The sequence below is a fragment of the Octodon degus genome, unplaced genomic scaffold, assembly GCF_000260255.1.
Source record: "Octodon degus isolate 3935 unplaced genomic scaffold, OctDeg1.0 scaffold00051, whole genome shotgun sequence".
Classification (NCBI taxonomy): Eukaryota; Metazoa; Chordata; class Mammalia; order Rodentia; family Octodontidae; genus Octodon; species Octodon degus.
This window is the reverse complement of record NW_004524627.1, coordinates 10,894,612-10,918,287: the sequence shown is the minus strand read 5'-3', so window position 1 is coordinate 10,918,287 and position 23,676 is coordinate 10,894,612. Positions and strand designations below refer to the sequence as shown.

General features: G+C 36.7%; 1 protein-coding gene across 5 annotated transcripts in view; it reads right to left on the bottom strand.

Moving 5' to 3' along the window:
* The window catches only part of Fndc3a (fibronectin type III domain containing 3A), a 143,146-nt gene extending 130,518 nt beyond the window's left edge, over window positions 1–12,628 (bottom strand). For 2 of the 5 annotated variants that reach the window (XM_023717205.1, XM_023717206.1), the window contains exon 1: window positions 11,145–11,210. In XM_023717205.1, coding sequence (XP_023572973.1) covers window positions 11,145–11,150 — 6 coding nt within the window. In that variant the 5' untranslated portion in view covers window positions 11,151–11,210. Of the gene's footprint in view, window positions 1–11,144; window positions 11,211–11,743; window positions 12,000–12,558 lie in introns of those variants that run through there. The other 3 variants (XM_023717208.1, XM_004633092.2, XM_023717207.1) reach the window with 3 other exon arrangements.
* Between the last annotated feature and the right edge of the window lie 11,048 nt (window positions 12,629–23,676).

Below are 23,676 nucleotides of genomic sequence, written 5' to 3'. Positions count from 1 at the left end.
TATGTTGAGAATGATTTAAAACATTGTAGGCTTACGCAGAAAGGAAGTTGTGAACTGTAAAGATAAAGCAGAGGAGATTTTGATGACTGAGAAGGAACAGAATAGAAAAGTTGATCTGAGGGCATCAAGAAGCAGCAGGAGTCCACCTTTCGCAGCCTCAAAGTTGTAAAAGTGAAAGACTTTGCTTTGAGAAGCAAGTCCAGAGTACCATGTTCCAGAATGGTGGCAGCCTAGAGAACTTGCTCCTTGGAATTGGATTCAGAGTGCTTAGCAAGCCAGGCACCGTACCCCGATAGTCAAGAGAGAGGGAAGCCTGGCTACTGTTCCAATTGGCATCAGACCTTGACATCATCCACATGGTACTGATTTTAGCTGCATGTAGAATTCAAGAGCCATGGAGTAAGAAAGGCTTCTTTCCAATTTCAGAAGAAGGCTTGCAAGGCCAGACAGTGTGCCCTTGGAGAGGCCAGTGTGTGAAGTTTGAGTGTGAAGCCAAAAGTTCAGAGGAGACCTCAGAAGTTTGGAAAGCCAAGAACGTGGACAAGCTAAGGAAAACTGCAAGGAAGGAGCTGAGCCAGCCCAGGAGAGAAACCATGGCAAGACACCACAGGTGCTGTAGGGGCAAAGTCGCCCAAGCTCTTTGGAATTTACATCTTGCCACAGACTGCCTCAGACGCATCACATGGAACTACAACACTTAATGTTTCTGCTGCTGGATCTCAAATTTGCTTTGGTCCTACTGTTTTGTATCCCCCAGTTTGTGAATTTTGGAATGGAAATACCTACCTATGCCACCGAATACTGCAAGTATTTAACTTCCTTTTCATTATACAGGAGCTCACAGCTAAGGGTTTGCCTTAAGTCTCAGAGGAAACTTGGGAATTGGATTTGTCAGCAATACTGAAACTGTTAGGACTTCAGCTTGGAGATGGACTAAATGCCATTTGCATAAAGGGATATGCATGAATCTTTGGGGGCCAAGGGCAGAATGTTATGGTTTATGTCTGGATGTCCCCCGAAAGTCTCATGTGGTCATAGGTTTTTTAAGGAGATGACTCAATCTGGAGCATGTGATTAAGTCTTAGTGCGATGCTGGAACTATGGGTTGATGACTTCTGGATCAGTTCATGGATTGGTTTGGCACTGCACTAATCCTGATAGATGGGATAAAATATAAGACAAGAAGAGACTTCTCTTGTTCGCTCTTGTTGCTTTTGCTACTGTCTGCTGCCATGAGCTGTATTCCCTCTGCCATGATTGGAACAAGCTGATTATAGAATGAAACCTCTACAAACTATGAAGTAAGTTAAACCTTTACCTTTCCTGTTGGGTATTTATCTCAGCGACAAGAAAAGTAACTAAGAGATATGGAAATTAATATAATCTTGTGTAATCAATGGGTCACAGGAGAAATCAAGGAAGAACTTAATTCCTAGACTAAAATGATGTCAGTACAACACACCAGAACCTATGAGAAACAACAAAACAAGTCCTCAGAGGGAAATTTATAATTATGAACACACAAATCAGAAAAATGTAAGAAATTCAAATAATGATGTACTTCAAGGTGCTAGAAAAATAAGAACAATCCAAAATCAAAGCTAGTACAGAGAAACAAACTATAAAGACCAGGGCAGAAATTAATGGAATGGAGACTAAAAACATTGCAAAGACCCAATGAATTGAAGAGCTGGTTTTTCAAAGAATAAGCAATAATCAATAAACACTTAGCCAGTCTTCTAATCTTACCAAAAAAGGGGGAAAGACCCAAATCAATAGAATTAGAAATTAAAGAGGTGAAATCACAATAGATACTATTGAAATACAGAAGATTATTAATAACTACTTCAATAAACTTGTAGTCCAATCAACTGGAAAATCTAGAAAAAATGGATTATGAGATTTATATAAATAATGAAAAAAGAATCAAGATGATATGAAAACCCTCAATAATCCAGTAACAAGCAATGAAAGTAGAGTAGTAATTAAAAAAGTAAAAACACAAAAATGCTTACCAACTAATTAAAGCTCAGAAGCTGATGATTCATGGATAAATTCTACAAGAACTTCAGGGAAGACCTAATGGCAATACTCCTCAACCTCTTAAATGAAGCTAAAAGACAAGAAGTACTCCCAAACTAATTCTTGGAAGCTATCAATATCATTATCAATAACCAGACAAGAACTCAAACACACACACACACACACACACACACACACCCCAGAATTACAGGCCAATTTCTTTCAACATAGATATCTTCAACACAGACACAAAAACTTCAGTAAGATATACTATGAAACAGAACACAACAAATCATCAGAAAGATCATCTATCATGAACAAGTAGGTTTCATTCCAGAGAAACAAGGATAGGTCAACATAAATTATTATATAACATACCACATAAACAGAAGCAAAGACAACCTAGCAAGGGACATAAAAAAGCTTTTGAAAAAAAATCAAACATCTATTCATGATTTTAAAAAACGCTGAAAGAAACAGGTATGCAAGGACCTGATATCAGTCTGAAGAAAGATGTTTATTACAACATCTTTTATTAACATCTTATTGAATAGGCAAAAGCAGAAAACTCCCTTTAAAATCAGGAACAAAACAAGAATGTCTGCTATCAACACTCATGTTCAATATACTTCTAAAAAACTAGCCAGAGCAACCAGGCAAGAGAAAGAACAAAAAAGACACATATGGGAAAGGAAAAAGTCAAATTACCGTATCATTATTTGCAGAGGACATAATGCTCTACATAGAAAATTCAAATAATCCCACCAAAAGACTTCTACAATAATTACCAAACTGAGTGTAGAAGGACACAAAGTCACAAAAAAACCCAACAACTTCCCAAGAAAGTAGGAACCCAACACCCATCACAATAACATCAAGAAAATATTAAATACTTGGGAATTAATTTAACCAAGGAAGTTAAAGACCTCTTTAAAAAAAAAAATATCAAAACCTATAGTACTCTTTAAAAAGAAGAGGGGAAAGGAATAAACAAGAATTATGATGTGTTAATGTGGCTGGGGAGATGGCTCAGTAGAATAAGCACTTCCCTGACAAGCAGAAGGGCCTGAGTTCAATCCCCAGTTCCAGAAAAAAACAAAACAACAACAACACCAAAAAACATGTACCAAGTTTCCACAATGAAATGATCATTATATACTGCAAACATGTACTAATAGAAATTAAAATAAAAAATTAAAATTACATAGGAAAAACAGACATAAACAGCCCAAGTAGAAAGGATGGTCCTAAAAGGTCCAATCAGAGCTGCCAAAGTCAGGATCTTTGATGTTTGGCTAGTATGTCTGTTATATCACAAAGCTTATACCTCTTATACTTAGTGATGTACATAGAAACATTACTTTTAATTCTTTGTTGCTCCTAAATCATAGGTCCACCTTTACATCTAAAAGCTGTGGTGTGTATCCTTTTAGATATTTTTCTGTGTATGAGGTTTTGTGTAAGCAGTGTTACATAAATAAAATTACATATATCAGACATTGTCATGCTTTTTCATGTAAAAATCTTATGATTTTTTCCCAAGAAGTATATTTATATGTACACTTCATGATATTTCATGTGCCTAATATTCTATAATTAAGCACATGTCATAATTTATTCTAATGAAGAAAACTCAGATTACTTTTTCTTCATAAATCTCTTCTGCATGGCATAAATTATAAAATATTAATATCCCTAAGTACCTAAGACAACATTTCTGTATTATGGATATAAAAAGCAAATTTCTGGTTCAGAGGAACACACATTTAAAACTGATATATTAAACTTTCCTTCTAAAAAGAAAAAACTATATTCTAATCTGCAATTTATGATAAGCTACTTTTGCAACTTGACACATTAAAATTCCCTAATATCAGTCAGTTTTACTAACAAAAATTGTCAAAAGTTTTATTTCATTGTTTCAATTCAAGTATCTCAAATAACTGATGTGGATGGATATTTCTTCAAAATTTTACAGGCTATCTATGTACTTCTCCTATGATTACTCCTTATAATCTTGTTTATACTAAGTTGCTTTTTTACCCTGATCTAAAGCATGAAATATAGTTTGAATATTAATTCTATTATATGCCAAATATTTTATCTCAGCCTCCTGCTTGCCTTTCTAATGGGATTTTAAGTAAAATGTCTCACTTGAAAAGATTTTCACCTCCCTAATTTTTTCTTCTTCTTTTCAGATAGGGTCTCACTGTGTAGTTCAGGCTGGCCTTGAACTCATGGAGATCTTCCTATCTCAGCATTCCAAATGCTAGGATTACAGGCACAGACTACATATCTGGGTTCACCTCCAAATTTTGAAGAAATTCTACTTTTGAAATTTGTGTCATTATTTTCTTATGTTTAGTACATTTGAATCTTAGTTTTAAGAGTATCATGAAGTGGATATCTGCCATTTGTCCCATACCATTTGTAAACTAGCTCTCCCATTATTCAACAGTTTATGATTCTTTAACCATGGATATTCTGAATTTTTCTTCCTTTGATCAATGTGCTTAACCCTACTCCAAACTGTATTTCAATAGTTATTTCACATTTTTAATATTTGATGGGTATATTTCTCTTTGTTATATTTTGAAATTTGAGCATTCCTGTGTTTTCTTTTCTCAATATTTAAACCACTGGTTTGCAAAACATATTTTTAAAACTATTGAACTTAACTAGAAGTATATTAACTTTATAAATAACTTAGTGAAAACTTTTAACAGTATTAAGTTGCCATATTCAAGAATATAATATTCTTCCATCTATATAGATGTATTCATACTTTCCTTCATATAGTTAAGCATTTTACAATTTTTAAGATATTTTATAATTTACTGTGTTCTTTCTTAATGTATTTCAGTTAGTTATTGTTGCTATAGAAGAAAGCGGGTAGGGGCTGGAGAAATAGTTCAGTAAAATAAGGGCTTGCCTGGCAAGCACAGGTCCTGAGTTCAATCCCCAGTACCACCAAAAAAACAAAACAAAACAAGAAAGCAGGTAAGTTTACCTTATAGTCAGTCATGTACTGAAACTTTTAATTGGTTTTCAGTTGACTGTTTTGTATTTTCTAAGTAAAAAAATCATAACCAACTACAATGGACAATGGTGATATATTTCCCCATTACTTACAAGTTCATTAGCTAAGATTTCTGTACCAATGTTATGTTCCTATCTTCTAAGAAGTAGTTCTTGTACAATATTTTACTATCACAATGACACTAATGTTTCTGATAGAAAATCTTTACAAGATTATTTCCTGTCGATTAAAAGCTGTTAGAAGTGAAAAAGAATTTTAGAAAATGACTTTTTAGTACCAAAGCAATGATTATAGTTTTCCCTTAAATCGATTACTATAATGAACTATATTGTAATACATCCCCTAATATGGAATAACCATTACACTCCAAAAATTCAAAATATTAGCTAAGTGGCAAGATTTTTTTCTGTAAGTTTTTATTTTATTTTTTATTGGTATGGGTTTGCAGTAGATAATGATTACATTCCTCCTGGGGAGTTAGTACACGTCATAACACATCTTAACTCTTCATCCCCTCCTCATCTCTTGGTACCTTTCTCTTTGGCAAAAGATTATCTCCCTATTTCCTATTATCTTTTATTTTGTTCTTTATACTATGGGTTTGTGATATAAGAGAAATCAAGCAACATATTATATTTTCAGATTAGAGATGCTCAACTTTTAATTACTCTTAAAAGTTTTAACTGTACTTTAAATTATAATTATGAAACATCTGTTTAGAACTCCCAGAAAATAGGAAGATTTTTCCCACTCCCTGAAGAAATAAGTGCACAAATTAATTAATATAATTTCTCACTGGAGTAGACAGTGAAGAAATCATATAAACTTTAAAAAGTATTCTGTTGAACCACAGATTAAAACATGGACTTAGGACAACAGAACACACAACACTTCAGCATTGATACAGGTGATTAATACACATAATCTATCACACTCTGATAACTTCTACATAAGGACTTACTACAAAGTATACATCATTATATTTTTATTAACTATCATGTTAAGAGATCTCAAGTGAGGAATAGAAAAATCAAACAGGAGTATAATCTCATTTGTAAAACGGAATGTATCATCACATATCCAGCAGGTTTTTATAGTTTTAAAAAATAACCAAACATAGGACCTAAAACCCAATGAAATCTCAATAGGTACAAATACTGTCTTTCATTCTATTTATTCTGTATTTTAGGGACGGGTCTACAGGGTGTTTAGGGTCTCACTACTAGATTGGACTCATAGTGATCCACCTGTTTACAGCCTCCCAAGAGCTGGGATTACAGGCCCATGCCACCATGCCCAGTCCCAATTGCAGTCTCAGCACGCCCGGAGCGGGGGAGGGGGGGATGGGGCCTGGCATGGCAGGCCTGGGGATTGTACCCCCAGGCCCTGTGCCTGCTTGCAGATGCTTTGATCTGCTGAGCTATTTGGCCAGCCCTTGTCTTTCATTTAAATACAAAATAAGAAAGTCAAAAGGCCATTTTTACCTCATTTTGGAAAGAATAGATGAAGTTATATGAAATAGCTCAGTATTTCCTTGCAAAAAGGACAGAGGCACAGTGGACATGGACTGTTCTAAAAGGTTAATAAGAGTAGAAAACTATCCCATGCATCATCCTCTTTGCCAAGAAAGTAGTTAACATTTTGTGAGTAAATTAAATGCTTATTGGAAATACACTATATTTATAGAACTTTGAAGGAAAAAATTCAAACTCAGTTATTTCTGGGGTTTTTTTGGTATTGGGGATCGAACTCATGACCTTGCACATACCAGGCAGGCACTTAAGACTGCATTGCCTCCTAATACATTAATATTAGTGTACACACTTATATGCTACTTCAATATTTTCATGGTTTACAATCTTTTGGGGTTCTTAATACTTGTAATAAAAACAAAAATTGATTCTATACTCTATTTTTAAGAGCTGAAACTAGGACTACAAAAGAAAAGTAATATGTTGAAACCAATATCCTGATGAGCAATGAAGATGGAACTAAGATTTAGATTTGAATTACCATCAAGGTACTTTATCTTTTAGGAAATGAAAAAGCTGGAATGAAGGTTTTTTAAGCACTGACAAAAGTTTGAGGGGAGTAATTTTCTTTTTAGAACAAAATTTAATGAGTCAACACTTTATCAGCAATTTATGAAGGCTGAAATTTATTTCAAAAGGTTTGTACTGCCTTACTTTGGTACATACATTTAATTCTTCTTCTTCTCGCTCTCTCTCTCTCTTTTTTTTTTTTTTTTTTTTTTTTTTTTTTTTTTTTTTTTTGCTATTGGGAATCAAATTCAGGACTATACATTTGGCAAGCAGACACCTAAGCCAGTGAGCTGTATCTCCAGCCCCATGAATTTAATTAAGTATATACATTTACAAAGGATAGTAACAAAATTGTAAAAATTAAAAACTAGGTGAAGTTTGCAGGCTTTTTTGGTTTCAGTGTTAACAGGAATAAAGAAACATTACTGATTTTATCCATGAGCTGCCTATCTTGTACATCTTTAGTTTTTCCAGCACCAAATACTAACCCTGACATACAGGATTTACTTACTAATGTTTACTGAATGGAAGAATGTTCTTATGCTAGTCTTGATCACAAAATACAGAGTAACCCTAGCCATTGGTTCATATAGCAAGAACGTAAGGCACCACTATTCACCTGGTAATTGTAAAGGAAAACACTGTGGGTTGAGAAAAAAGCATTGCCTTACAAATACACTCTATACATCTGGAAACTAAAGATCTGTTTCATATAAATGAATTTTCAAGAAAACTGCTACTTATTCTAAATAAACATAATTTACCTAAAATAATCTTAGCAGAAATATTTTGAAGCAACTTCTAGGACTTTCCCTGCTTTAATGTGCATGATGACTCAAACTCACCAATGTAAATTTCAATTATCAGACTGTTTCATAACAAAAGACTCGGAGTTATTTCAGGATTTCCAACTGTTTATTCTTTTACTAACTCATCCTAGACTACTTTAAAAAACTACGTTCCTACTGTCTGCTCTTGTTTGCAATTATAGGTAGCATCCTAGCCAAAGTTTCTAAATGCCAGTTATAGTTTAAAATATGTCAAGCCATCACACTTGGTTGATATACTTCACTCTATACAAATTCTAAATTAAGTAACTGTGTAGCTATTTTCACTTCCATTAAAGGTAGGCTTTAAGGTTTTTCTTCTTTCACTTCCTAATTCTGAGAACTACTCCAGGATCTTGGTAGAAATTTGGCCATTAAACAATTACAGTAGTACTTATTCTAGTATATTTTCTTTACTTTTAGCATTCTACAAGAAAAAAAAAAAAAAGATAGTCAAGCAAACCACCAAACAATCACAAAAAATGATATATTTCATGGAACATATTATGTGGACAATTATCCAGCCAATTATTAGCTAGAAGTCAGCAAACTAGGTCTGATGGCCAAAACTAACTCACAGACAGACAATAGTTTATTTAGTTTAGTTCTTAAGCTGAGAATGATTTCCACATTTTGAAGATTGTCCCCCAAAAAAGCAAAAATGTAAATAAGGCTATCCCATAGGACCATAAACAGCTCTAAAAGTCTAAAATATCCTCAACTCTGACCTTTGATGCAAGCCACATAAACACATATAAACTACCCAGTATACAGAAAACTTAAAACTATTAATATGTCAAAGTAAATATGTAATTCTTTCAGTGATGAATTCATAAATAATGCACTTAAATTCATGTCTAGTCCAGCCTATTATTTTGACCATATCTTGGGCTAGAGCAGACATTTCTACCTTTTTTCTCTCCCAATACAGTGCTTGTCCTTGGATGCTCTCAGACTGGTCTCCTTGCTGTTATGTCCAACTATGCCTATCTTTTTTGGAATGAATCTTCCTTTGATATAGAAACCCTTCCTAATTTTCAAGTAAAATTCTTGAACTGTTCTGGTCCTCACTATATTTTAAATTATAGAAGGTGCCACATACTTCAAAATACTAGCATATGGTGTTTGGTTTTTTTTTGTTGTTGTTGTTTTTTGTTTTTGCTAATCTCCAGTTAGTCTAAGTATCCAAGTTCACAAACTGCTTTTATAGTACCACTTGGATAATATCTCATCACCATCAGATGTCCTCTCCCAAGTACATTTCCTATCTTGGAGAAAAAAAATACCTACAGGTTGTAAGTGACTGGAAATATCAAAAGATGATACCCATAAAGGAATCTGATGGAAGACTATGGGTTAACTGCAAACTTAGAAGAATACTCGAAAGATAAGCAAAACCACAAAAGTGGAAAGACAGAAGATAAGGATCAAGAGCTAAAAAGATACAACTGAAAAATACTCTGAAATTATATGGTGAGTTTATTTGAAGTCTATTAGAAGTTTCTAAACAACAACAAAAAGCCCACTGATGACTTATCTTTTGATTATTTAGCTAATAAACTGGAAGTCATGTGCATATCCTTACATCACTCTCAAAGGTACAATTTGGACTCATGCTTATGGAAAAAGAGTAACAAGACTATTTTGTTTAAAAAATGTGCTTCATAGTTTTATCAAACTATATTTTAAAAATAAAGGCAAAATACAAGATGCACAAGTCTTGTATGTATAAATATAAAAATATAAATGTTTTAAAACAAACATATTACTCATAAGTCTGAAATAAATTAAATGCTCTTTACCTAAGTATTGCTACAAAAGACAATGAGAATATTAATTATGCATCCCTTTCTTCCTTTTACCAAATCAGCCCTTACCTATGTCTGGCTAATCAAGAAAGGGGAAATTTTTCTTAATAATAAAATATGCTTAACATTATTATACAACTTTTAACCATTAAAAAGGAATTACTAAACACATGGTAAAATAAAACAAACCAGCTCTCAGTTATTCACATAAAGACAATGAGGAAATAGAGCATACCAAAAACTTAGTTTTCAACATACATCACTAATTTGGAAAAGCAAATCATATTTATAGTTATGCTTGATTGAATCCAATGTCAACAATTTACTTTTCTTGAACATCCAATGATTTAGAGGATTAAGGCAAAAGGGAAAAACTGGGAGTTCACAGAGAAGCATACAGGTGGCTAAAAGTAATCAGCCTGGGGAAAAATTTTTCCATGTAACCAATATAGCAACTGAGATGATCTATAAAGAAAATGAGGAAAATACAGTAAATTTAACGTGATAGCTAAAATTTTTAAATATAAAACTTAATATAAAAGTTTCCCAAGATGTTTTTCCTGTCATCATCCCTTTTTCCCACTGAGTACTAATGATAGCAAGAATTACTAGTCAGCTAAAATGCTAAAAACAAAATTTTTGATATATATAAAAGATGTGTTTCAAATCTTTAGTGTTTTCTTTCAGGCCCACCATCTATCTCAGTGGAAACTATCCCATTACTTTAAAAAATTAATTCAAATAAGCAAATATTAAGAAGATATAACTTCTCTTGAAGATTTTCAGAAGATTTAAGTAAAACTTAAAAGATGACAAGAATTAGAGATTTAGCAAACACACAAAAACCCCAAAATATTTATCCAAACACAAGATGAAAGCCACAAATCTCAATTTGTTTCTGCCTAGCATATGGCTGGAACTCTTGAATGGCATATGTTTGGTACTGGTGTTGGTAAGAACAGACAGAATGATAAAATATTACAGAAACAGTTCAACTGTTACTTCATTCTTTTAAAACAGAACACAAACTTTGGTTTTTAAGAACTAAGAATACAGAACACAGGAAGAGGCAAAAATAATTATGTGGCTGTTTAAAAAGCCTATCGTGAACATATAATGTGAAAAGAAAACGAAACCCTCATCAACTTTTTATTTCTAGTTATTACGGAGTCCAGAGTGTGTGTGTGTATATATATATATATATATATATATATATATATATATATATTGAGAAAAGAAAATGTCTACATTTACGAACGCTAGCATCTCAGCAACCATTACAACCTTCCCCAATAGCTCAAGGCTTTTAATGCTAACAGTTTAATAAAATGATTTAACGACCGCGCTGGTGGAAATAGCCAACGTTTTGCTCGCAATGTGACGTCGAAATTATATGTTCATTTACCTTCATCTAACGCATGACGCTCTTCGAAAGCCGTGCCACAAGTTCAAAGATTCAGGTTGTTAAAGAGGGCGAGGACTGCAACCTCCGGTCCCCCTCCCGACTAAACAGGTGGTTAATTCACCTGAGAAGAACCGCCAGGTACTGGCAGCAGCTCGCCTACAGATCAAACACCGGAGGGCGGGTTTTCCCGGTATTAACCCTGAGGTGAGCTGGGAAACTTCAGGGAAGCCACCAAGTTCGGCGCAGCCAGGCGGCCAAAGCCGAGGCGCACCGCCCCCGGCGTCCGGAGCAGCGCTGTCACCCGCGGGTGGCCGGGGAGGGGCGTGAGGGAGCCACCCCCAGCCCGAACCCCCCCGCGGGGAAGGCGACCCCCGGCGAGACCCGGCCCCGGCAGGTGACCCGCCATCCGACGCGGCGCCTCCCGGCCCCGCAGCGCGCCCGACGGGCGGGTGGCTTCCAGGCCCCTCGACGGGGCAGAGCTCTGCTCGGCGCCCCGGCCCTCTCCCCAGCCTAACGGTTTCCGCTATGCCTGCTCGGGGGCGGGACGGGGCTGGGCCGGCTCGGCGTCAGCCACCTTCGCGGAGTACCCGCGCCCTCACCTCCGAGTCACGCTGCGCTGAGGGAAAGGAAGGCGGCTCCCCTGGCGCCCCTTCTCCGGGTTCCTGATCTACCTCAGCGGCAGAGCCAGGTCTCGGGGTGGCCGCCGCGGCCGCGGGCGCGCAGACTGTTAGGGCCGTTTCCCGGCAGTGACGGCGCCGCCTCAGCCCCGCTCTTCGCTCCCTCTCCGCGTAGCTCCCGCTTTCTGTTTCACCCGAGGGACCACGAACGCCGCCGCCGCCATGCTTACTACGGATCCGGGAGGAGGAGTCGGGAGTCGGCGCGCCGACTGCGGCTGCGCGAGCCCCGCCGACGGCGCCCCCGGCCGGCCGCGAGTCTAACTTACCCTCCCGCGCCCGCCGTCCCGCCGCTTCGTCCCGGAGCGCGAGTCCCAGCGGGGCCGGGCGGGGGGAGGCGGAGCGCCCGCTGCCTTCGCGGTCCCGGCTCTCGCTCGAGGCCCGGCTGCGCCCGGCTGCGCGTAGCCCCCACCGCGACCAGGCTCTGAGTCACCCTCAGGAAGCGAGTTAATTGACTTTCCGAGGGCTACTCCGTCAGTTTTCAGTCCACATTCTGAAAAGCCCCTCAGAAACGCGCCGCGCCGGCCTTGCTCCGCGCACGCCACAACTTCCCGCTGACAGGTGCTTGGGGGCTACTGCCCCCTCAGGGACGGGGACGCCAACCAGGGTGGGCCCGGAGGTTTCCTCCAAGTACACAGAGCCCGGGGTCTCGGCAGCCCCCGAGAATAATTTACTTGAGTTGGAAACCTAGGGATTAGTTTCTGGGTCGCTTAGCTAGGTAAATTTTGTGGAACCATTACCTTAATTTTTACGACAGCACGAAGACTGAAGTGAACGAATGCAGCCGCGCTTTCGGTAAACCTCAAGCGACGGGGGGCGCTGCACTAATGCTCGCGGCTGGCGCGGCTGCGTACTTGTTGCAGTTTCCTCCGGAAGACTTGGGGAGGGGGTAGTTTCGAGACCGGAGTGCCATCCCGGGAAATGTCCTTTCGAAAATGGTGACTAATGTAACCAAGCCCCACGTTTAGCTTTATCTCAGTTTATTAACTGTGCGGCCTTTCCAAACGGCAATGTTTTTAAAACCATTTTACAAAAAGAAAATCTTTATTAAATTCACGTATTCCCTACGTTCTCAAGGAGTAGAACGGCTAAGGAAATCGTTCATGGGTGACTAATGAGATGTGATAGCCTGGCCATCCACTTGAGTCCCAGAGGACTGCTGAGGAGTATACAATCCCTACGTTGGTACTTCCATCCCCCCCCCCTTTAAAATGTCTTCATCACCTTTTCAAATATCCATCACTTTACATCTCTTCTACCTTTTTATCTACTTTGATCCTTCCTTTCATGCTTTTACTTTAACATTTATTTTAATTTTTACATCTTTCTCTGCTGCTTTTTGCTATGGCTCCAGATGATGAGTGGTCTGATATTTATATCCACAGTCAGCTAGCTAATAAGAGGTTCCTTTTCTTTCCATCAGTAAAAATGACAGTGAGCTGGTATCAAATGGTATCTTAAGATATTTTCTTTGCTCTCCACTATGGAAATTTCTTTCCCTGTGAGAGAGAGTTCTGTTTGTCAGCTTCCAGATTTGGCCCTTTTTCAGACAGAATGTCTGGGAAGTTGATCTTGCAATAACTGAAGTATAACCATAGTGTTTTAAACATGAGACTAATCAGAGCATGAGTTCATTGGCTTCTCCCTATTGCTGTCTAACTCTGTTTGGTCCTAGGCTAAACCAGTGGTTTACAAACTTAACTCTAAGATATTGATTTCCAAAATACCCTACTTGGTAGCTTTTTAAAAATGCAGAATCCTACAGTCCAATCCTCAAAATTATAATTACTTGGTATAGGAGAAGACTAAGAAATGACATTAAAAATAGCAAATATTGTAAAAGTATTTTTGGGATGTACCTACTAAGCAGAGAAAGAGCAGGTATTTTGAAGGAGAGTAAGTCATATAATTCAAGAATGTCATTAAAGTAAACCTGAGTATTGCAGTATGATTTGCAGTGCTGTAAGATGAAGTTAAGGGAAGATTTGGAATTTATAGCCTATGGAGAGACTGAACCATGTACTACCTGGGCCCCAATATGAATTCTCTGGGTATATAAGGTGGAATAAAAGTTTATGTTGGCTTTGAACAAACCACTTCTCAATGTTTTATTTTCCTTATCAGTATGAGAGGACTAGATTTAGCTTTCATCTTTCCAGAGCTCTCAACAGTACTCAATACTTTGATCACAATTCTTTCTTAAATGTTTCTTCTTGCTTTGGCACTGCATCTTCTTAGTTTTCACCCTACTATTCTGGGGAATGCATCTCTAATTCCTTTTTAGATTCTTGTTCTTCCTAGTAAATGTAAAAGAACCTCAAAATTCAGTTTATACTTGTTTGTTTTTATTATAATCCTACGGCCTATCCAATATTGCCCACAATCATGGCTTTAGTTATCATGTATGTGCCTATAATTTCCACAGATATGCCTGTAGTCTAGAATCTTCCCTCTTATTCTAAATCTGATATGAACTGTTTCATTGACATGTCTACTTAGTTTCTCACAATTACAAAGTTTAAACCACTTGAATTCATTAACTTTTTTGTTTACCTTTTCTTTCACCTGTTCAATCTCCAGTCAAAAATGACAATGAACTGGTATCAAATGTTATCTTAAGATATTTTCTTTCTCTTCATTATGGAAAGTTCTTTCCCTGTCAAATATCTAGTAGTCATCTAGATGACTTTCTCATCTTTATTTCCTGTATTTGTAGCACTGCAAACCTCTAAATATTTTGTCTCTTAATACAAGATAATATAAGTGGAAATTCCAATTATTTTCAATCATCACCAGTCTACTTTAATCTATGTAATAATCTGTGCCTTTCTATTCATTCTGGACCTTTCAGACAAAATTATATTTTATAATGCAAATAGAATTGTGTTGCTTTTTTATGCATTTACTACAGGGTGTACAGGGTCTCACTACACAGATCTGACTCAGTGATTCTCCTGTTTTCAGCCTCCCAAGCGCTGGGATTGCACATGCGTACCACCATGCCCATTTTCTATCACTGGCTTAGCATTCCCCAGGGGCAGGGCCGGCAGGGCTTGTGGTACCAGGGATTGAACCCCAGCCTCTGCACTCTGCCTAAGCTGGCACTTTAATCCCCTGATCTATCTGGCCAGCCCTTCTGTGCTGCTTTTATATGTGAAACCTAAAATATATTTTCAATATTCTAGAATAAGATTATAGTTCTTCAGGTAGCCTATTAGAAGATGAGTTTGGCCCTGCTTGCCTTTTCAGTCTCATCTTACATCACTCTCCCCTTCCGTCCTGAGCAGATTTCCTAACTTTCTTTTAGTTCCTCAAATGAACTGATTGCAAAAGCTGCAGGTTCTCTGAATCTGCCCTTCTTCCTTTTCACCATCATATCTCTTACTCATCTTTCAGATCTCTGTTTAAAAGGGTCATCCCTGGGAAAACATTTCAGAATCCCAAACAAGTTCAAGACTCCTAATTCAACTCTTATACCACCATATAACTTTCCTTTGTGTGATTTACCATGCTTTGTAGTTACATTTTCAAGTGTATGAATAGTGTGCTGTTGATCCCTTCATGAGGAGAAGATCATACCTATTTTGGTTTGTATAATGCCTATTACATAAGAAGGTATCTAATAAATATTTCTTGAATGATTAAATGTTCTTTGTGGTTCCTTGTAGGATTCTAGGAAATTATTGGATCATGAAAGTAGGAAATTACTTACACTTTCAAAAGAGAAATCTTCTGTATGAGAGATGTGGGAATGAGTTGGAAGACAAATCTTTATGGCAGTCTCATAACTTTATGGCTTTTTTTCTAGACTTTTGTTCTGAACTCTTCTGGAATGTTTGTCAAACAGCTTTGGAAAATAGACGTACTATCCCCCACCAGAGCAGAGGGTATATATGTTTATCGTTCAGTATAATAAAGATAGTATCTTATTCTAAATTCAAGGTTGGGCAAGTTTTATTATAGCCTATTATAAAAGATTGGTAGTTTCTAAGTTTTAGAGTCCCTCGGCTGTGATATAAACACATGTTGCTTCACATGATACCCAAGAGGCAGGGAGACTTGACTGAACAGGACGCTAGTTCTCTTTGCCACATTATGAGTAGTGCCATCTTTGACACTTGTCTTCTGCCAGCATCCATAGAACCAAGGTTGGTTAGGTTAATAAATTGAAAGGAGGATAAAAAATCTCAGACTCTTCACAATTGACAAGATATGCTGGTTTGAAGGGAGAGAAGGAAATCAAAATGTCAAACAGCAAGGGAAGACTTGTCTTTTAGGAAATTTGGAGTAAAGAAGTTTGGTGATGAAGACCAGAGAGGACAACAGACTGAGGTAGGAGTATTGTGCTTGTTGAATTCTCAGCAAAAGTGAATATCCTAATTAAAAAGAGACACAAAGCACATGATTGCCAGTGCTCTCCTCTTTAGGAGCAAGTCTAGAAGAGAAAAGCACTTGACCTGGAGGCATATTAATTAAAGCAGCCAAAGCTGTTATTTGTTTCTGAAGAGTATGTATATAATGTCAGTAGAGTGAGGCTGGTTTTGGAATTAGGTAAATTTGGGCTTGAATCACAGCTTTGTTATTGACTATTCAATTAATCTTGACATACTGTCTAATCTTTCTGAGTCTCAATTCCTTATCTGTATGCTAACAATAAAATACCTACATGACAAGATTAAAAAGCATAATGCAAAAAGTACATGGTATATGCCTACTGGCCAATAAATAAATAAATGATGGTCATGTGATTAGGCTGTTCAGGCTAGTTGAGGTTAGGGAAATCCCTGGTATTTCTGCCCATTGCCAAGGAAACTTGGGAAGGGAGTGACTAGGTCAACCTTTCTTCAAATTCTTCTGTTGTTTCCACATCCATCCCTGAGTGCTTTTCTGTGGGTAGAATAGCTCTTTCCTTAACAAGCACAGAAAAGGAAGTAATTTGACATTGATATTAGCCATTCATACCACAGGGAATTTTTTCACTGGTGTCATTGTCCTCACATCCCACCCTGCCACTATTTGGCTATAGTCTATCACTCTAACAAGAACCTTCTCCACAGTTTTTTGTTTGTTTGTTTTTTTAGTTCCTGGGACCCTTGCAACAACCTCTCTTTAAAAACCACTAAGGACAATTTCCAAATTCTTGTTAATTTATTATTATTCAAAGCCATTTGGCTCTTTGTTTTCTGTCCTAATTTTTATCCAGAATAGCCTTGGAAACTTTAACTTTATTTCAAAACCTAGAAAATCCATTAAAGTGATTTCCTATGGTTCAAGTTTTTTTTTTATGTTGTTCTTTATAGAGAAAATAAGAGAGACTAAGGAATTCCTTAATCACAAAATGATAATCCTAATAGCCCAAATTTGTCCATGTTAATGATATGGTTTCAAAGCACACTGTACTTCCAGTCTCACTTCCAAAAGGGAGAAAGACTTATCTAGTTACTAGCCAGAGCTTATTGAATGGCTTTCCCATCTGAAGGGTTTACACAACAATAGAGAGATTATAAGGACTTTTCTCTAGGTTGAAAAAAATAAAGTTTCTATATCTGTCTTTGGGACTGTCAACAGCTCTTTGATGTTTTGTACAGCTTTAAGAGACTCTGATAGCAGTCTTGGAGTTGAACATACCATGATCATTATCCAGCATAACCAGATGACATATGAATCAATTTTAAAGACAGAAGAGATAGGCATCTTTAAGGATAATGAGGCAGAAGGCAACCTGAAATTTAAAAACCTATTCTTAAAGAACCTGGTCTTTTCTCCCTCTAAAAAAGCATATTTAAAAACCAGAGCAATACTTTACCAAAATGACAATGAGATTTCAACCTGGAAAAAAAAAAGAAAAAATTTAAATAAGTTTCAAAATGAAAAACAAGCTACTCTAAATTCACCAAACTTAAAAAAGCTCGTTTCTCAAATTTCAGAACTACATATTTGAATCATTTTGCATTTTAAAACTGCCAGATAGATCAACAATTTACTTATGGTAGCTAGCATTAATATATCTGTACAATGATTAGTCTATTGTTTTAAAATATAATGTAAAAATGAAATAGGCATTTTTAAAATAATAACAAAATGTATAGTGATGGTAAAAACTAAGGAAATAATTTCTAAATTGAAGACTTTAAGAAATTAAGACTGGCTTTATTTCCTATTTCAAATTTTTATCTGTAAAGTTTTCATAAACCAAGACACTTCTGTATTTTGATCTTATTTTCTCCTCATACTATACATATAACATATAAACCTAGTACTATTACATTAAAAAGAGAGAGGTAAAATTAATTACTACTAATTCTCATTCCAATAAGAAAGAGATCTTTGTGGGTTTTCTTTATGTTTATGGTACAGGGTCTGACTATGCAGCTTGGACTCACAGTGGTCCTCCTGTTTCAGCCTCCCCAGTGCTGGGATTACAGGTGTTCACCACCATACCCAGTCTAAGAAAGAAATCTTTACATAAAAGATAATGAAAGATGACATTCACCTTTAAGTTATTGAAATTAATGGCCAAAGACATGAAAAATTTAAATACAACTCAACTTACTAAGCTATTTCCAAGAGTGAAAAATAAGAGCTGTAGTTGAACTCTCACACAGTATTCTCAAAGCTAACTATCTTCCACCTAGTTCTAAGCATCCTCATGGATTTGCATCAGTACACTCCAAGAATTAGTTCTCTGTGAGACCCCATGACATTCACCATTTCCTTCTTTGTCTCATCTAAGCATTTTCTTGTATTGCTTCCAGAGCTAATAGAGTTCTCTCTCTGCAGTGTTCTCTACGATGAGGTTACTGACCTTTGACTAAAGCATGGATTCCTGTGCCACCATGTAGTGTTCCATAGGAATCATCTCCTATTGCTTTTTTCTTCAGCCCCCAAGTTCCTATGTACATCATGATGAAGCACTTAATTATACACTTGCTGTGTTTTGAATCTAGTTTGTCCCCTGAAAACTCATGCTGGAATTTAATTTACATTGTGAAGTACCAAGAAAATAGATCTAATATTTAGAGATGAAGCCTTTGGGAGATGATTAAAATTAGATAAACTTGTTAGGGTAAGAGCCCCTATGATACAATCCTGGTAAGTTTTATAAGGAAAGGATCTCTCTCTCTCTCTCTCTCTCTCTCTCTCTCTCTCTCTCTCTCTCTCCCCCCCCCTCTTCCTTCAGAACTCAATAAGGTCATTGCCAGATGCACACCCTTGATCTTGAATTTCCAGACATATAAGTCAAAATAAACCATATTTATAATGGACTCAACTTGTGCTGTTGTGTTATTAACAACAGAAAATGAATTAATACAACACTAAAATTTTTGCAGCCATACAACTCAGGCATCAACTCATGCTATTGACAACATGTTCCACCATATCCTTACCTCTTGTTCTATACAACTGACATCAAAATGAACTTTTTATATCTCTCTTCATTTAGGATAAGTTGTTTTTCCTCCCTCTGTAAATGGACCTTTTCTGTGAGCTATATAGTTTAAGCATAAGCTGTGACCCCAGCTACAAAAATAGCACTTCACAAGAAGGAGTTGAATATTGATGAACTGATACACTGTATTTATTTTCTTTATAACAGCATATATTGAACATTAATATTATATTAGGCATATTTCTCAACATAAAATAAGAGCAAATTCCTTTCTAGTAAGAATCTAATTTAATTTGATAATCTAAATTTGCTTCAGAGAGCGGTCTATTGTAAAGGAGAAAATTAACTGACAATGGAGAAATGCTTATAGAATACCTTTTATGATGAAAGCTCTGTACAAAGAACAAATGTCTTGACTTTAAAAGATTTTCTCTCTGTACTATTATTTATATATTTTTTTCTTAGCTCCAAGCCTACCTACCATTTTGTACTTTGCTCTAGCATGCTGGTGCTAGGTCTGGAGACTGTATTTCCCAGACTCCTTTAACAGCTCTTTCTTGCTCTCAAGACAGTTAGGGACCAGTATGGTGAGACAAAAGGCTGGGACCATAAAATAATTCCCTGAGGACTGTAAACTAATACCCCTTGTACTATAACATATTGCTAAAAAACTCTGCTGCCTTTTCAACTGACCTGTCATGAGACCCTCATAAAAGCATAAAAACTGAATATTTGCACAAAATGAAGGAATTATTATTGAGAGAAAAACTAAATAAACCCTTCAGCTTCATTAAATCTTAATTAGCTTAAAGATCATTGGCTTTAAAAGTCACAAAGATGAGTAATGCATTATTAGTTTTCCTCTAGCTTTGTTACCACCTTTGATATATGAATTATATAAAAGTTGCCTTAGTTCTCCTTATCTGAAGACTATTTTTGCTAAGAACACTTGACTCTTTACTTGGGCAAATAAATATCTGACAGGTGACTAGAATGGGACAAAAAGTCTTGGCATCTTTGTCTTTATGTCATGTCTGCCATACGCTTAACATTTGGGTCAGATTTTACTCAGCTCTGCAGGTAGACATATTGATGGCTCATTTGAGCTGGTATAGATTTTATTTTTCTTTCTCTTTCTTACTTCTCAATGCTTCTTAAATGGCTACAGCAGTCTAAGCACCTAAAATTCTTCAGCCCTTTTCTAAGACATAGATCCACAAGATTGCAATGCTTTCAACGGCACTAGCGGACAGACAGACAAACAGACAGACAGACAGACAGACACACACACACACACACACACACACACACAAATAAATGCTTCTAGGACTACCAGATCTTACACAAGGAGACATGTCTTTGGGGCAAGCCCAGCATCCAGCTAGCTGTCCATTTCAGCAAAGAACAGCTGGAAGCAGCCACCAGCACAGGAGCCAGATCCAGCCAGGCCTAGCAGGTTGAGTTCAAGTTTGGTAGAACTAGACCCAGTAAGCTGAGGCATACTACTAGGCCCAGCAGAGCACAGCTGAGACCAAGACCTAAGGTAAGGAGCCGCATGGCACAGAGGTGGTAGGAGGTAAATTGGGTGAACTACTTTGCCTGGAAGACTCCAGCTACACCAAGGGAAGGGGTCCAGACAGAACTCAAGGGAACTAAGTTAAATACAAATTCCCAATTTAAGATCTGCTTTGTTTTATACCTATAATGTTTCCTCAATGGTCTAAAGTACAAAGCCATTATTTATAAAAGTTTATCAATTTCTAAATTTCACTAGCTATTATTAGTATTGATAATTGTACTAGTATAAATAGGATGCCACATTTCCTTAACCACATGTTCTTCCTTGGTTAATAATATTGGGAGGTATTTAGGTAATAACCTCCCCAAAGTGCTATACTGAAGGATGAAGGACACTGCCAAACAGAAACCAATATCTCACTCTATATCAGTAGAGGAGGCAAAATCTTGGAACACACACACAAAAGGGATCTCTGACCCAGGAGAGAATCCTAAAGAACAGACCCTTTTTAGAGAAGTTCTGGTTGCAGTGATACAGCTACCTACTATGAAACTTACATAAAAAAATGACAGAAATAAAAATAAAGAGTTCTGTCTGAAATAGAAAATGACAAAAAGAAGGGGCAAAATGCAATTTCAGACCCTAAGCCCACCTAGAACAAGCCCAGGAAACATTAGCATAGAAGAAATTGGAAGCCACTCACCTGAAATCCCTGAAATAATAGCAACTGAAGAAAAGAAACAACTGCAGAAGGGTATAGAGGAAATCAGAACAGAAATAATCTCACAGGTAAAAAAGAAATGATAACTATAATGAAAGAATTACTAAACATTTCTAAAGAAGGCACTGGCACAAAAATAGAGAATAGAAAAATGATAGAAAACTTGAATGAGAAATATAAGAAATAGAATGCAAGATGCTGATTCAAAGAAATATACAAAAAATTTAAAACACTTAAAAGTAGGCAAAACTGTTTGAATGAAAGTGAAGACTTTCAGACCTTGAAGATACCTTTGCAACTACTGAAAAGCTAAGGAAAGATCTCTTAAAAATAGCTAGTATTCAGGAAATAATAATTTAACAGATGCAAAGATGAACAACATAAGATGAATAGACATCAATGAGAAAGAAGAGTCAACACAAATGACATAAAAAGAAAATGAGAAGAAGTAATAACAGAAAGTGTCCCAAATATGGGGAAACAATCTGACATTCAACTAAGAGAGACATATAGAATTTCAAATAATATTAACCCAATTAAAACTACACTCAGACATATAATAATCAAGATCCCAGAAATTCATCACAAGAACAACATATTAAAAGCCACTAGAGAAAAGAAACACATCACATTTACAGGAAAACCCATCAGAAGAACGGCACATTTCTCTTTACTAAGCATCAAGTCTAGAAGGGCATAGAGCAATGTATTTCAAATCCTACAAGAAAATAAATTCCAACCCAGACTGATATACTATTCGAAACTCTCACGGGTTTGTTGTTGTTGTTGTTGTTTTGTATTTTTTAGGGAAAGGTCTACAGGGTGTTCAGGGTCTCACTACTAGATCAGACTCGTAGTGATCTGCCTATTTGCAGCCTCCCAAAAGCTGGGATTACAAGCCCGTGCCACTATGCCCAGTCTCAATTGCCATCTCAGCATGCTCCCTGGGGGAGGGAGACAGGGCGGCATGGCAGGCCTAGGGATCAAAACCCTGGCTCCTGCACCTGCTTGCAGGCACTTTAATCCTCTGAGCTATTTGGCTGGTCCAAGGGGTTTTTTTTTTCCTTTTTAAGAAAATTAACTTTATTGAGAAAAAAATAAGCAAAGAGAGTTTCAAAAGTGATTAGTAGGACAGTTTCAATAATACATCGCATATTATTGTCTCCATAGTGGTTATTCATAGTGCAAGATGAAGACATGATATCCTGTCCAAATACTATCAGTACAAATCTTTCTTCTCATTGAATTAAGAGAAAGTAGCTGTATATCTATCCTAACTATTTTGTACATACAGATACAAAATGATCTTTTATTTATATCTCCTTTTTTGTTTAGTTTTGTGAGGGATGGGTATTCAATTGCCATTTAAATATAGTAGGTGCATGAATTCAGCAAAATAATCCAATACAGTCCTGTAGTCTGAAACTCTCAAGTTTAATGGAGAAGTAAAATACTTCCATGACAAAGAACAATTAAAGATATTCATGATGACCAAACCAATACTACACAGAGTATTAAAAGATATTCTAGAAAGGGATCAAAATGACCACAGTTCCAAGAATGACAAGGGAAACAAAACCAAAAAACAGGCCAAACAGTTAATCAAAGGAGAAAAGTAGGAAACGAACAACAAGAAAATAATATGACAAACATGAATCAATACACACCAATTATAGCCATCCATGTAAATGGACTCAATTCATCAATTAAAAGAAATAGACTGGCATAGTAGATTAAGAAAGAAAATTCAACAATATGCTGTATACGAGATAAAAACATGTAACTCATAAAGAAAATCAGGGGCCAGGGAGATGGCTCAGTAGGATAAGCGCTTGACTGGCAAATGCAAGGATCTGAGTTCAATCCCCAGTTCCGCCAAAAAAAAAAAAAAAAAAAAAAAAAAAAGAAATTCATAGGCTGATAGTCAAAGGATGGAAAACATACTTCGCGCTTCAGGGCCTCTGAAAAAAGCAAGGGTAGCTATCCAGTTTGCAGACAATCTGAACTTCAAACCAAGAAAAATCAAACGAGACAAAGAAGGTCACTACAAACTGGTTAGGAGAAAAGTCCAAGAGGAGGAAATAACAGTCATAAATATATATGCACCAAATATGGGAGCACCCAACTATAGAAGACAAATTTTAATGGACATGAAAAATCTAAAAACCAGTATCATAATCTTAACAAAAGACCTAAACACTCCCTTATCTCAAAAAGATAGGTCAAGC